The sequence below is a fragment of the Schistocerca gregaria genome, chromosome 2 (genome assembly GCF_023897955.1).
Source record: "Schistocerca gregaria isolate iqSchGreg1 chromosome 2, iqSchGreg1.2, whole genome shotgun sequence".
Classification (NCBI taxonomy): Eukaryota; Metazoa; Arthropoda; class Insecta; order Orthoptera; family Acrididae; genus Schistocerca; species Schistocerca gregaria.
This window is the reverse complement of record NC_064921.1, coordinates 825,810,075-825,824,897: the sequence shown is the minus strand read 5'-3', so window position 1 is coordinate 825,824,897 and position 14,823 is coordinate 825,810,075. Positions and strand designations below refer to the sequence as shown.

Here is a 14,823-nt window from a genome sequence, read left to right as displayed (position 1 = left end):
AATGGAAAATATATTCCTGTAGAGTAAATACAGTTACAAACTTGGCTGCACTGCCCTATAAGATTACATTATTAAGGCAGTACTGAGAGGAGTAAGGCAAATATGTTAACAATTCTAGCTGCAAGTCAATACAAGGCAAGGAACCATAACTGTTTTTGTCAAGAGGCATAAAGGTGAGCAAAGACTCTTTACAAAACTGCCATAGCATTAGATCGTATCAGTGACAATGGAATTCTGAAGCTACAGTCGAAACAACCTAACAAGCTCCCCAACAGCTCACAGCACTGCTTCCATCTTTCAACTGCAAAACCAAATGGCTGCAAGCGAAAACAATAGCTGTTTATAAAGCTGCAAGAATACTGAGGTGCTGCCATAGACAAATTTACAATATCATGATACATTATCGGCTGAGGTAGGTGCGTGAAGCTTCCGTGTCCATTCCACTGCAACTGTCAAGGATCAACTTACACAGACAACTATAGTTTCTCATCAAAATAGCGACTGTGGAGAAAGCTTTTGGACAAACACTGTGTTTGACAAATGAATGAGCCCCATGCTTTTCCCACTGATTATATACACAGGAGAAAGGTCTACAAATTTAATTCATATTCATAATGAGACCTAACAGTTAATGTGATACTACACTAGACTCTCACTAATCTGGCCTGTCAGTAATCCGGCGCACATCCAAAAACATGCACAATGAATTATCGTGTGCAACAATGCTTTATATACTGCATTTGAAATTTACAGTACGGAATCATGTCTTCTAAAAGTAAACACAACATGCTAGACCTCAGGCATAACTCGAAATTTTAGAAAAGTTAAATTGAGATTCTTCGCAGAAAGCCATTGCTACCGAGTACAATGTTGGATGAACAACTATTTATGACATCAAAAAGAAAGATGATGATATTCGACAGTACTCAACACAAACAGATAGTGACGTGGGAAAACGGAAGGTTATGCGACTGAGGGAGAGTGAAGAACTGGACGTAGTTGTTTACAGATGGTTCATACAACAACACAGTAAAGGAATTCCTGTCAGTGGCCCAATTATAAAGGAAAAAGCAGCTGCACTTAACAAACAACTTCACGGTAGTAACTTCTCTGCAGTGAGAGAAGGTTGGCTATCAAACTGGAAAAAAACGATATGGCATTCGGCAGCTGACAGTCACTGGAAAAAGTTTCTCAGCTAACAATAAGGATTCTGATGAGTTTGTAAGCAAGATAGGGAAGATAATAGAGGAAGACGATTTAACTGCTGATACCTTGTATAATGCTGATAAAATAGGACTCTTTTACAAGATGCTTCCTTCAAAAACATTAGCTGCCAACAATGAGAAGGAAGCTTGTGGTTACAAGCAACACAAACAGCGTGTACCATTAATGTCATGTTGTAATTCAAATGGGAATCATAAACTACCACTTATGGTGATTGGAAAATCCCAAGATCCACGCTGTTCTCAACAGAGTGACAAACTTTCTACCAGTGCAGTATTGCGCTCAGAAGATAGTGTGGATGGATAGACAAATATTCTCTCTGTGGTTCCAAGAAATGTTTGTACCAGCAGTGAGAAAAGAGCTAAAGAAGAAGTAGCTTCCACTGAAAGCTATCCTTATAACTGACAATGCTCCCAGTCATCCTTCAGATGTTTCTCTGAAGTCAGATGGTATACAAGCACTCTTTCTGAGACCCAATGTGACAGCCATAATTCTGCATATGGACCAGGGGATTTGTTTGTTTTTTATTGTCATTATCGACATTCACTTCTTGTCTCCTTGCCCGGCAAAAAGTGAAAATGACTATAGAGGCTATGTTGAAGGCATGGAAAGCAAACAACATATGTTAAGTTATTTTTCAAGCAGCCAAAGCATGGGACAAAGTGGAGACCGCTATGGTAACGAAGAGCTGGAAAAAATTGTGGTTATTCATTGATGCTGAGTTGGATCCAGTAGTGACAGAGATGAGTCAATCAATTCGGAATTATCAATTACTTTGTACACTGACACGTTCCACAACCTTCCACGGGCAGAAGAAATTGATGCTGATGATACTAAGTGGCTGAATGAGAAAAACTGTGATACGGACCTAACTTCAACAGATGAAGAAATAATCAAAAGCATGCAAGAAAGTAAACATGAAAGTGATGAAGAGGACACAGGAGGAGTGTGTGTGAAGATTTCTCTCACTGCTAGTGCTGAAGCTGCCGAGGTCTTCCTGGAGTACATTGCGCAACAACCAGATATATGCAGTACCGATATAATGCTCATAAAGCAGATGCATGATAAAGCATGCCACCATCGCGTATCATCATTGTGATAGTTAAAAATTAGGGAGGTGTTTCATCGGGAGTGGTATGACAGTACAATTATGTACAGTATATTGTACACTCAAGGACTAAGTTTTCTTTGAAAATTAATGAATTTTTGTATTTAATGAAGTATATCCTCTATGTTATAAAATTGTTTCCTTTGGTTTAATAAAGAAAATTTCACTATATCCTCCATGTTTTAAAATAAATGGTAAATAAATTTCAGACACTCAATAATCTGGCACCCATATGTGCTGGGAATGGCTGGATTAGCAAGACTCTAGTGTATAAGGCATTTGAGGAGTGGCATATCAACGGAACTCAGAAGGATCCATTTCGAAGAGAGAAGTATGTTGTTTTTCAGCAAACACAAAATACATTATAGCTCAAAACAAATGTAGAGTTTTCATAGTGTTGCTGCATAAAGAAAGAAAAAGAGCAAAATCTTTGAATTCAGTGGTGTCAACTAAGCTTGTGTTTATTGTGTAAGGCCTTTGGAATGGGTATTCTAGTCAGAATCAGGAGCAGAAACAACAATCATTTGTTAATTTTTTTTTTTTTTTTGTAGCACAAATTACAATGCATAAGAAAATATAACAACTATAACAACACTGCTGCTTGAGATAAATCCACTTGGATGGTTTCACTGTTCTACCCAAACAGCAGTCTTTCACTTTGCTTCATTATATTACATTGTTTTGTATAGGCCTATTACAGTGGCAACATTGACTGCCTCACACAATGTTAGGAGCATACCACACCATGTAATCCTAAATGTAATTATTGGGACAGTTATTCAAGTAGGCAGGTAGCAAACAGATGACTGAATTACAGCACCGTGTGCTATACTGGTAGTGGAGTGAGTCCATGATACCGCCAGACAGCTTCCACCAGCAACATCACCACTGACATTTTCTTTTTATGAAGGTCTAATTTGACAGTTAGGTAACAGCCTGACTGTCAGATGGCACATCCAGAAATGTATCGCACAACGAGCAATGTTGGAAGGCAATAGTTTGATACCAGGTTCACGTAGCCAGTAATTGCCCCATGCCAGTAACAATTTTATATACTTTTTTATATTCTGCGGTTTTAGTATCCCATTGACATCCTTTGAGGTCAGATATATATCAAAGTTTTCAACGTATTTAAAAACTTCAAACACAGGATCATTCAGCCCAAAGCCCCATAATTCCTGCTGGGGTCTCAATACTTTAGAATGTGCAATTATATGATGCCACAGTAGTTACATAGCACATATGAACAACAGCTTGTTGATACTGTCACTCTGATAGTTGAGAGGTTGAACCATATCCTCCACTACTTCCTACTTTGCATTAATTTACTAGTGTTGAGAACACAATAGTTACTGAACACATCTCAATATGCATTTGGGTCACAATTGACATAAGAGACAAAATTATAAAACTTATCCATCATTAGTGCATAAACAGAACTACAGTGACTACTGAGAATGCTACAAACACATCCACAGTGCTGAAAACTATGTTACTTATTTACCTTCTGTTGCTGTGGCAATCCACTGCTACGATCTTGTGGCCCACTGCTGTGCGGAGGTCCCTGTTGCTTCTCTCCTGCATTAGCTGCAGCCTGAGCTGCTGCTTGTGCCACAACTTTGCGGTTATCCTCCTCCTCTTGCCGTTTTTCATAATGCACAAAGTCATCAAAGATAGACGTAGTATGGCGAAAACTGTGCAGTATTCGCAACACATGCCTTCCTTTCTCGAACGGTACTTCTTGTGTATCCCTCGAGTTTGTCACAGATTTGTTATCATTATTTTCCAGTCTAATGTGGCGCAGCTGAGCATTCGGCACATCCTTCACATATATCCACCTTACACGGAACTGCCCCTTCCACTTGTCCTGAGACCACACTGAGCTAGAAGAATTGTAGTCTACAGGTGACACCATCTGTGCCATACCACAGAAATGTCCAGAACCATTGACAGAGAAGAATAGAAAAACTGGTCCACCACCTTTCGCCTCACGTTCACGAAATGCTTGGTCTAGACGCTTATTTCCATGTTCAGTAGAACACCAAATCTCGTACTTGATAGAACGATGGATATCATCTTCTGAATATGATTTTATCACAAAGAAACGGGCTCCCTTGGCTGAAAGATCAAAATCTGGAGGGTTGTAGTTGTTTTTGATCCTCAGTTCATCCAGCACTGGATGCGATGGCAGTGAATTCGCTGGCACCAGAGCTCCAGGATGTTGGTTTGGTGGAGGCTGCTGCTGAATGTGATGGGGTGGAGGAGCAGCCCCAGTACCTGGCTGTGGATGATGAGGATGGTGGGGATGGTGAGGTCCTGGCAAGACGGCAACCTGACCAGGATGATGGCCAGGATGGTGATGTGGTGGTCCTCCAGCTGTTGGAGGATAGCTGCCAACACCAGCTCCTGGTGGTCCACCAGCAGTCCCCCTAGGCCCTCCACCTCGCACTGGTCCTCCCCATGTTGAACGCACAGTAGGTGGAGGTGCAACTGGCTGTTTGGGTCCACCAGCTAATGCACTACTGCTGCCACCATTCTTCCCTTCCCACGTCCCGATGTCCATGTTATGCTTTCCTGGAACCATTGGTGGTGGAGGCATACCAGGGCCTTTCTTTTTCATTCCTCCTGAAGAAACTTGTGGTTGAGGCTTGGCTGGCTGCCCTGCAATTGATGCCCACGTCATCTTCTTCGGTTGTACTGTGGGCGCCGGTGCTACACTCTGCTGTACTGTCACCATTCCTCCCATTCCCATATCTACACTACCACTTTTATCAGACGGGCTCTGCTGTTTTAAGTCCTTGCCATCAGAAACTTTTCCACTGCCACTACCAGTATCTGAAAGTCCTAGACCTTGCATTCCCTGTTCCACAGCTTTTACATCAGATCCACCAACTCCAGGTGCTGTGTACATGCCATCTCCACCCCTGTAATAATCATCATAATGGGGTTTGCGGGAAATGGGTGCAGCAGAGCTGCCCCACGTTGAAAAGTCTCCATTCCCATGAAAGTAATTGAACCCCGCAGCAGCAGCTGCTGCGGCTGCAGCAGGCTGCCCGAAGGCTGTTCCAAACCCACCTCCGCCACCACCAAACATGCCATCCATACTGTACGAATCATGGCCCATCTGTCCACCATAACCACCCAAAAAAGTCATGGGATCACCTCCATTTGACCAAGTGCCATCCCCAACTCCAAATGCTTGGTATGGAAACGATGTTCCATAGTAATTTGACATGTTGTATGGGTCCGATGCCATTGAAGTTGAAATTGGGGTGTTGTAACCCTGAAACAGAAATTAAGTATTCCACTAGAATGAAGACACATTAATTACAATAAAATAAAATAAGAGAGACAAATAGTGTCTTTACCAATTGCATTTAACTAATACTGCTAATATATATTTAAAATAATCAATCAGCGGCCAGAGAGAGGGATTCTTCTGTCATAAATTGCATAAAACATGTGTTTCCATAGTACACTGAGCCTAGAAAATTTGAAATGGGCATTTGAGTTCAGTGGGGCAATAACATTCTGCACTTAACTATTAACACTTACCAGGCAATCTAGAAACATACACGGTATTAACAGGAGCTGAACAAAGAAGTTAGCATTCTGTGGAAAAATAAAAGCTATGAATATGGTGCATAAAAATACCAAAATCATTGAAAAGAAAAAATGGTTCCTTGCCAGCAGGTACTTCAAAATGCTCAACTCTAGCAATTACAATTGCCATAAAAAGGAATGATGGCCCAAAACGTTTTTCCGTGTGACAATAGTTGCAATAAGCTATACAAACAACCTAAACATACTACATTACAAAAAAACATCAATAACAACATATGTCCATCTCACAGCTAGTACAGTCAATGTAGTTGCAAAAAAATTTTTTTTTTGAAGTATAATTTCCATAGATTTGTAGGTGCTTTCAAAAGTTGTGCTCAAAATTCATGGACATTTATTATTTTTCAGAACTCACTGGTTCGCCACAAAATAATTTTTACACACACACAATTTATTCACTACTTATAACTTTCAATCTGCCCTATATGAGACTTCATTAAAGAAGTGGGTAGTTTATATAAAGTCATGTCTAGGACTACAACTAAACTATATTTCAGTCTATGTCAGTACATTAATTATCTTAAACTGTTTTTAAGTACATGTTTTCACATTTGTGCCACATTGCTGACATGGGCCCTTGTATAAATTACTATAACAATCATGTAAGTTTTTCCCATGTGGATTTTACTGTAATCATCTGTTTACAAGTGCATCATTTCATTTCAAAACATGCATATTAAATTTAACATAATGATATGAGTGGTTGCACACACATGAAACAACAATATTGAACGCTAATGTTGCACAAATACTCAAATATGGGTTAAAACCTGTGGGGCCCTATTACCTTCGGATCACAATTACATTGACTATAAATTGCCAGCAACGAACTTTAAATATCTCTTCCCTCTTCCTTCCCTCAGACTACACTTTAAGGAGTTCAAATTCCATGTGTGAAGCTTTATAAACTGAAAAGGAAATGGGCAACCATTTGCCCTGTCATTAACTAATCTGATCCTAATTTGTATACACTTTATATATGCATATATTATTTTTGTATCTGGCATGTCCTACACACTGTTGTACCCAAATGGTATTAGCACAAAACATAAATAAATAAAAACTATATACAGTCTTTAAAACTTCAAAATTTGATCCTTATTGGGATTGTCAATAACAAACATGGGCAGCCTTCACCAACACAAGGATGTAATAAATTATAATGCTGTTTACAACAAAATTTGAGTAAATCTAAAAAGCAGGCTAGATCATACAATAGCACTTAAAGGATGGGAAAAGTTACCTGATGATGCTGGGTTCGCCATGAATCAAAATCTTCATGTTCATTCACGTGGTCCTTTGGGCCATTTGACACTGAAAGTAAAAAATAAAAGTATTTAGGTTAACAGTGAACAACATTATTAAGTAGAGAAAAGTGACAGCCCTAAAAGTAGTCTCCATGGTCCCACATTAGTGCAATCATTTTAATCTAATATAATTGTCATCTTGGTTGTTTGTATGTCAATGTAACACCACTTACCATCACATAGTGCAGCTTGTTTATGTAATTAATTTCACGGGCTATAACGTCATTCGCTATTTCCAGAACCTAGCCTAGAATGTAACTGCTGTTCTTATTCTAGATATGTACACAGAATTATGAAAATTACTACTGACATCAGAGTAAGCTAATTCTTTCATCATTTCACTTCTATAAAATGCAAACCATTTAGTAGAAGAAATTACATTTCCCTGTGTATGGCACTGAACTTACATTACAGCATGTTTATCAAACTTTAGAACAATCATAGTATATACAATAATACTCGCAAATATCATTAATTATTTCACACAACATACCATTGTTTACACTTTTACTTCAGACTTGGAGATGCTTGCACGTTTACAAAATCTTTAGAAATTAGCTAATTACTGTGACAGACTAAACAACATACTCATGCTGAATCAGTCATTCATTATGCATAACCGTTTTCTGCAATAAAGTGTACAGAGTTTGCAAAACAATGGCAATCAAAATCTACTTATTCCCTGTACCATATTAATTTGTAAACTGTATCTATCATGGGAACAACAAGTCTGATTACCTAAACAATCAAAAATACTGACTTAACGAAAAACTAGCCATGGGCTCCAATTTACATTGAGTAGTTCCTGTTTACCACAATCTCAAGCTGGAAAGTTAATCAACATACAATGTATCTCACTCTTAGTGTCATTAAGTTCATATCTGTTTTTTTCAAACTTACATAATACCTACTAAAAATTTCTATAGGCCAACACACGTCAAAATTTTTACGTTTAAGATTAGTGACACTTGGATACAGATGAATACTGGTAGACCAGTAACACGCAAGACTGCACGTCACTTCTTACTGAACTGCTTACGAGGCGACACGACATAACAACATTCATATGCAAGACTACTTTTTCCAACACACTATCACAACAAATGTTAATACTGTGTTCATAAAGACTGTACCTCTCTTCGATCTAGGAATTGTGTAGCAATGGGATGTCATATGACAATACGCAAAAAAGACAAGTTGTTCGTATTACCTTGATTCCCTTGTCCTTTCATCCGCTGCGCAGGTTCACGTCCAGGTAACATACGAAAGAGGACACAAGCATTAATTACAGCACAGTTATCGCACTCTTTATTCTCTTTTCAAAGACTGCATCTCAATTTACTACGCCCTAGGATAGCAATTCTTCCTTTACCTGATCTGACACGCCTGCTGACATCACCTAATTTCTGCACTCTGTTCTTTAAATGATGCAAAGTCTTTAAAATAAAACTGTCAATCGACAAGGGATAATTAGTCAAAAGTCTTTCTGGCACAAAATATACAAACAACTTCCTAAAATAATACAAAACTCCACACACAAATCACTTCATTAAGAAACAATGGCGGCTGATCCTAACTCCGAAAAGTTGGGCAAGTGCGCATGCGCATATAGATTTGAGTACGTCATATGTTCCAGATAGGTGTCATCCACTTCGGATTTCCTCCAATTTTTATTTTCAATTTTTGAAAATATTTCTGGAGAACTATTGATACACGTGTTAACTTTTCTCATCGTAGCTTTCATTCTCAAAATTAACATCCTCTACTAAATTATTTTTCCCTTCCCTGTTGACCCTTTTTGTTTAGTGTAATATCTTTGCAGTCTATACCATGAGGCTCTTTGATTTCTGAAGTTCATTGAAGTGGTCTTTTGAGGTATGGTGTAGGTTGAGAAGTACGTGGACGCAGTGTAGTGGAAGGAATAAGGGAGTTATTTATTGCATCGAGGTTGTGAAGTTTTTCCAGAAGAGACAGTTTCTATTTCGCACTTAAAAAGTCGTTCTTCTACCGGCCACAATGGTTGCGCAAAAGAAACAGGTGAATTTCTTTAACACGTGGTATCATGTGTAAACATGTGTCTCATTCCAGAATGTGAATTTTTAATATGTCTTATGTATTTTAGAAAAAGGCAATGGAGAGCATAAACTCCCGCCTGGCTCTTGTCATGAAGTCGGGAAAATATGTTCTTGGCCTGAAACAAACTCTGAAATCCCTGAGGCAGGGAAAGGCGAAGTTGGTAATAATTGCAAACAATACACCACCATTACGGTAAGTGAAATTATAACAATTATATATACGAATGCCTTTCTATTAACTGACTTAGCGAACTTTGATGCCTAAAGTATTCTAAAAGTTATGTATTTGACCCCCCCCCCCCTTGCACTTTTCAATATGGCGCGGACATAAACATACCGGTCCTTCTAACTTAACCTAGGCTGTGCTTCAGATCAGGGTCACCACAACCACGATTTCGGCTGGGAGGGCGGGCGCAAAATATAATTTTCGCCCAAACGTGCATTAGGCACTAGTGGGAACCGCATCTCATTAGTTAAGCTTAGACAGTTGTAAATATTGCTCTGTATGTTCTACCCTAAAGTTTCCGAAGAAGGAATGAAGTATAAGGTTGAGGACGTATTTCCTTAATCCCCGAAGATTTTTTTCTTGTTCACCATTCGCAATCTTTGTTTATGAAATGTACGTAATTTGCAATTTTTTATCGCTCTTGTCACGATTAATCCGGTTTATTCTAAATTTGAGATGAACACAGTCTATACTGTGGAAAGTGTCAGACATGAAAGAGCTAGGGTTTATTTGTATTTGAAGTTCAATTCCACAGAGGAAATGCTGACATAGCGCGTGATCTTTGTTGCCAGCACAACTTGTAACAATTAGCTTCACCACACAATTGTGATAAAACTATTGCTAGGTTGTAGGGCTAATGGAAAAACAAGTCAACGCAAAGTTGAGCTAATAAGTGACGGAGCCTAGTTGCCACATTTCCTTGTGCCACACATAATTCTCTCATCTCTTTACTTGTAATTCTGATGCACTGTATTCAGCAAGAATGTCAATCAGCCTTTTAAATTCAAACACTGAGTCTCGAAGATTATGCTTGGTCATAATTGTCGAAACCTTGCACTTTCCTGGCTAATGAACTGTAATTGGTTGGCAACTTGTTAAGTTGCCCAGTAGCCAGTAAAGACTTCTGTGCTAAAATCTGTCATGACTACATACATACTTTGCAGCACACACTGTGGATTGTAAAGATTGGAAGCAGTGACAGGGCATGAAACAAAACTGTAGCACCAGAACTGTCTTTCAAATTTGCATTCTACAGTGTACAGAAATTCACTGAGTTGACTCTTTACAAGCTTGTAACGTCAACTGTAAAAGTAAATCCATTTTTTGCGTCTTTCTCTCAATCCTAAAATAACGCTTTAAGGTGGCAAGCATATGAAATGCGGCTCATGAGAAAAGCATTTAAACATTAACAGCAGTGGTAACAAAGTTAGCCATTAAGGTGTCAGAATTTATGCTTAAGGTTTGACTACACAGCTGGTGTGATGCTTTTGGTTTAATTAGACACTTTCATTGGCTTTTGCTTTTTTTCTTGGTGAGCACAAAGGATCTCCAAAAACCCTTGATTTGAACATATAATTTGTGATTGTAGCATATCAGAAAGTAGCTAGAGTACCTTGTACCCACATACCAATTTCGATTTTTTGACTTTTTACTTGCTGTTACACATCTATGATTTTTCATATCTGATGAAATTCATTACCGAAAGTTATTGTGCAAACATGTAGTCCACATGTCATTTCATTCACTTAGATTTTATACAAAGTATTGGGGACAGTTGCAGTCTTTTAATCATAAATGTCAATTACATGTGTTTGTGCTTGTATTTAGGGTTTTTTAACATTGTTCTCGATTCTGCATACCTAAATTTTGCATTATTCAAATCTGGGCTGCTCGAAAACATAAAATAGGGATTTCACTGTATACCCAGAAGCTACTTATATCCATTTACCAATTGAAGAAATTAAACTGTTAATCAGAATGCATCTTTCCTTTCTGTTACCACAGCGCAGTCAATTTTTGTTTAGAAATGAATTTATTAATAAAGTGCTCTTTTAGTTTGTTCCTAAGTCTGGTCTAGAAAATATTTTCTCATTGGGACCCTACAGGTCGAAAATATCATGGCTGCTTTCATTGGAGTTTTATTGGAAACTTCATCGAAAGAAGCCCATTTTGAGCTACTGCGATTTTGTTTAAAATGGTACTTGTGGCTAGTCTCATTAGCAGGTGAATGAGTAGAACAAGCAAGGCAGCAACTGCATACACTGTCTCTCTTAATATTAGTGAAGTTGTGCAGATGTCACTAACTCTTTGTGCTGTCATGGTAGCCCACTTTCCGTTGTATATGCTTGGGATCAGCTGTCTGATTATAGCTTTCGAAAGGGAGATATAGTTTCAGGTTGAGACTTATACGTTCCAAAGGCTCCAGTACACTTAACCATTTGTTCAAAATTCACCATTTGTCAGCTGAGAGGTTCTGAACACCTCACTACAAATATGATAAATGGGTTACAGATGCACTCCTTTTACTCAGGAGTTCAGGTTTCCTTAATTAACTATATAAAAGTTTTTTCAGCAGAACGTGGATGTCATGGTGTTTCTCATTAGCATTGCAACTTGTTTTAAAATGACTGACCATTTTTCTGATGGTTTTCCTTCATGATGCAGAACTTATTGTTGCTGTTAAGAGAACTTTTTGTGACCAAATGCATATTGTGTACTACGCAAGACACCTGTTGCATGTATATGCTTACAGCTTCGTTTTTTATGTACCATTTTGAAAGTTATGTATTACATCTTTAATATTTAGCATTGTATGTATCTATGGGAAACAGAATGCCTTGAGAGCAAAAGCATTCAGGCCCCAGTCACTGTTAATGAAAAGATCAGTTATAGCTATATATGCCTCACAATAAAAGTAAAAATCATTAGACACACTGGTAGTCTCTCTCACTTCAAAGTTTATGGTATCTTTGGCAATATTCTTCAGTTATGTGGGGCAGCATTTTTCATAAATCTATCATTGTGTCCTACAGTGCAACAGAATGTGTCCTCTGATTCAAAATGGTTTAAAATCGTCGATCATGGCCACGAGTTCTGCATCTAGTTCTTGTTACCATTTACCTCCCCTCCGTGAAACAAAACATATGATTTAGATTAGTGCTCCTGCAAGGAGATGTTTGCACCCTCAAAAACTAGTCCAGTAAAATTACATACCATTCTGTGCAAAAGCTTGGAAAGTTTTGATTTTTGGATATGTTATTGGACTCAGATTTAAAAATCTTATTTTGGACTACTTCAGGCTTTACTTTTGTATTGAATGCCCTTTCTGTGCAGTTTGAAGGATTATATGCATACCTGGGTATTTTGTCTGACTCACAATATAAGAAGAATTGACCTCCATATCCGTAGACATCGCTGTTTTATTGCTCAGTAAATTGTCATGTAAGATGCCCAATCTTTCCTGTTCTATTTTTTGATATATTACGGTGTTTTTAAAACAGATATTGCAACGAAAGTTGTCTCCATCCTCCACAAAGTATTGCCACCTCTATGACTTTCGTCTTGGTGTATCCTTACTGATTCGAAACACAGCTTTAGTTGAATGAAACCTGAGGTGTAAGAGTTAAGAGCACAGTGGGGCACAAGCGTGTCTGTGTAGTCAGCATTCACTTCAAATAACTCTGGTGCTACAGTGCATGTTAACGCAGTTGACTAGCAGGCAGCATCATACATTGCCACGTCTGCAGCTCGTGGTCTTATTGGCCAGCATTGCTGTCTCAGGATCACAGGTTCGATTCTCATCTGGGTTGGGGATTTTACCTTTTTGGGGACTGGGTGTTTGTGTTATCATTTGTAACAATGGTTAGAGTGGACTGTGTGTAAAAATTGGGACTTTGTATGGGTGCTGATGTCCCTGCAGTTAAGCACCCCACAAACCAATTATCATACGCCGCCACACTGTTTCTTGAACTAGAAGCTCGAGGAATTCTCAGTGTGCTAGTCGGTGCAGCTCACCATTCCATCCCTGTAACTTTCATTTACATGTTACAAAGGCTGTTGTTAATGCTGCCTAATAAAATTCTCCTGCGAAAGTGGTAGCACTGAGGAATTGCCATATAAATGCAGACAAATTTGTGTTATGTAATTGTTCGTAAAAGGCAGCCGTGCCAAGCAGATTTTGTCAGGGAGCTTCTCTTGTGCTAGGGACTATCGTGTGAATTGCCTATGTTGATAATTTGTAGTGCTCAGAATGTGTAATTCCAGGAGCTCTAAAACACACATTGTGGTCACATATGGAAAGATCCACAACAGTAATTATTCATGAAGGTTTAGTCTACATTTAAACTGACGTGACGGCATTGTGGAAAAAATTTCTCTCAGGCACTGATTTTATTTCCATCCAGAGTTGTGATGCCTCTGTGAACAGTAGTAGTACTTTAGCCAGTGCCCAGTTTGTTCGGAGCGATCATTGCCCTTTTATTTTGCTGTAATAATTGTCTTACACTAGCATTGTATATTGCCTACAATGAACTCTTTAGTGACCAGTACCGGTACATAACCTAGAGGTATGCACAAATTTTTGTTCAGTTTACAAAGACTATTGTGACCAAAGTTTGCAAATTGTGTGATACATAAACTATTTTAAGCAAAAATTGACATTTGTATTTCATCAGTAATCCTCCATTTAAGGGCCAAACCTGTGTGTGTGTGTGTGTGTGTGTGTGTGTGTGTGTGTGTGTGTGTGTGTGTGTGTTTTAGTGCAATGTTGACATCCAAGCCTACTTTAAGAGCAGATTTTTGAAAGTTTCTGCAGTTGAACCTGTTTGAAATGTAATTTTTGCCAAACAAATTGCTATGACCTAATCACATATAACATTCTTGAAGAGATTATGGTATTAGTTTGCCTGTTCTGTGTAATTACCATCCTTACCTATGGTAAGGGTTCTTGCACTGTTGTACTAGTACACCTTCATTTGACAGGATTCTTTTTGTTGCAGGAAATCAGAAATTGAATACTATGCCATGTTGGCAAAGACTGGAGTTCATCACTATTCTGGTAATAACATTGAACTTGGAACAGCATGTGGAAAATATTTCAGGGTCTGCACACTGTCCATCACAGACCCAGGAGATTCAGATATCATTCGTTCGATGCCAACTGCTGATGGGCAGTAATGTTAAAATGCATTTGTGTGTGAATAAAGTTTTTAATATTTAAAGTTCTTATAAATGTGTTTGTGAATTTTGTTACTCTGGCAGTCTTGGATACCACATTTGTAAAATTGCATTCCTGAATACAGCCAAGTTACCCATGACCATTTACTTCAGTAGCATGAGCACTGGTGAAGTAAGTGTGGTAATTTTAAAGTGAACAGTGATCTGGCAGTTTGAGTAGGTGAAACTGAATATTCATAATTGCCGCAGGTGTGTGTGTGTTGCCAGTTGATACCATAAAACTTCCATAATTATTAGTATCTTTAA

At 38.4% G+C, this 14,823-nt stretch overlaps 2 protein-coding genes across 2 annotated transcripts in view; one reads left to right on the top strand and one right to left on the bottom strand.

Moving 5' to 3' along the window:
* The window catches only part of LOC126335172 (YTH domain-containing family protein 3), a 48,774-nt gene extending 39,710 nt beyond the window's left edge, over positions 1–9,064 (bottom strand). Inside the window, exons 1-4 of the mRNA XM_049998154.1 lie at positions 8,633–9,064; positions 8,471–8,495; positions 7,197–7,267; positions 3,837–5,615 (exon numbers count right to left, since the gene is read on the bottom strand). Coding sequence (XP_049854111.1) covers positions 3,837–5,615; positions 7,197–7,267; positions 8,471–8,495; positions 8,633–8,656 — 1,899 coding nt within the window. The 5' untranslated portion in view covers positions 8,657–9,064. The remainder of the gene's footprint in view (positions 1–3,836; positions 5,616–7,196; positions 7,268–8,470; positions 8,496–8,632) is intronic.
* A 56-nt stretch (positions 9,065–9,120) lies between these two features.
* LOC126335173 (60S ribosomal protein L30) lies at positions 9,121–14,564 on the top strand. The gene is made up of 3 exons (XM_049998155.1): positions 9,121–9,297; positions 9,383–9,528; positions 14,340–14,564. The coding sequence occupies exons 1-3, from the start codon at positions 9,277–9,279 to the stop codon at positions 14,515–14,517; spliced, it is 345 nt and encodes a 114-aa protein (XP_049854112.1). The 5' UTR covers positions 9,121–9,276; the 3' UTR covers positions 14,518–14,564.
* Positions 14,565–14,823: the final 259 nt, after the last annotated feature.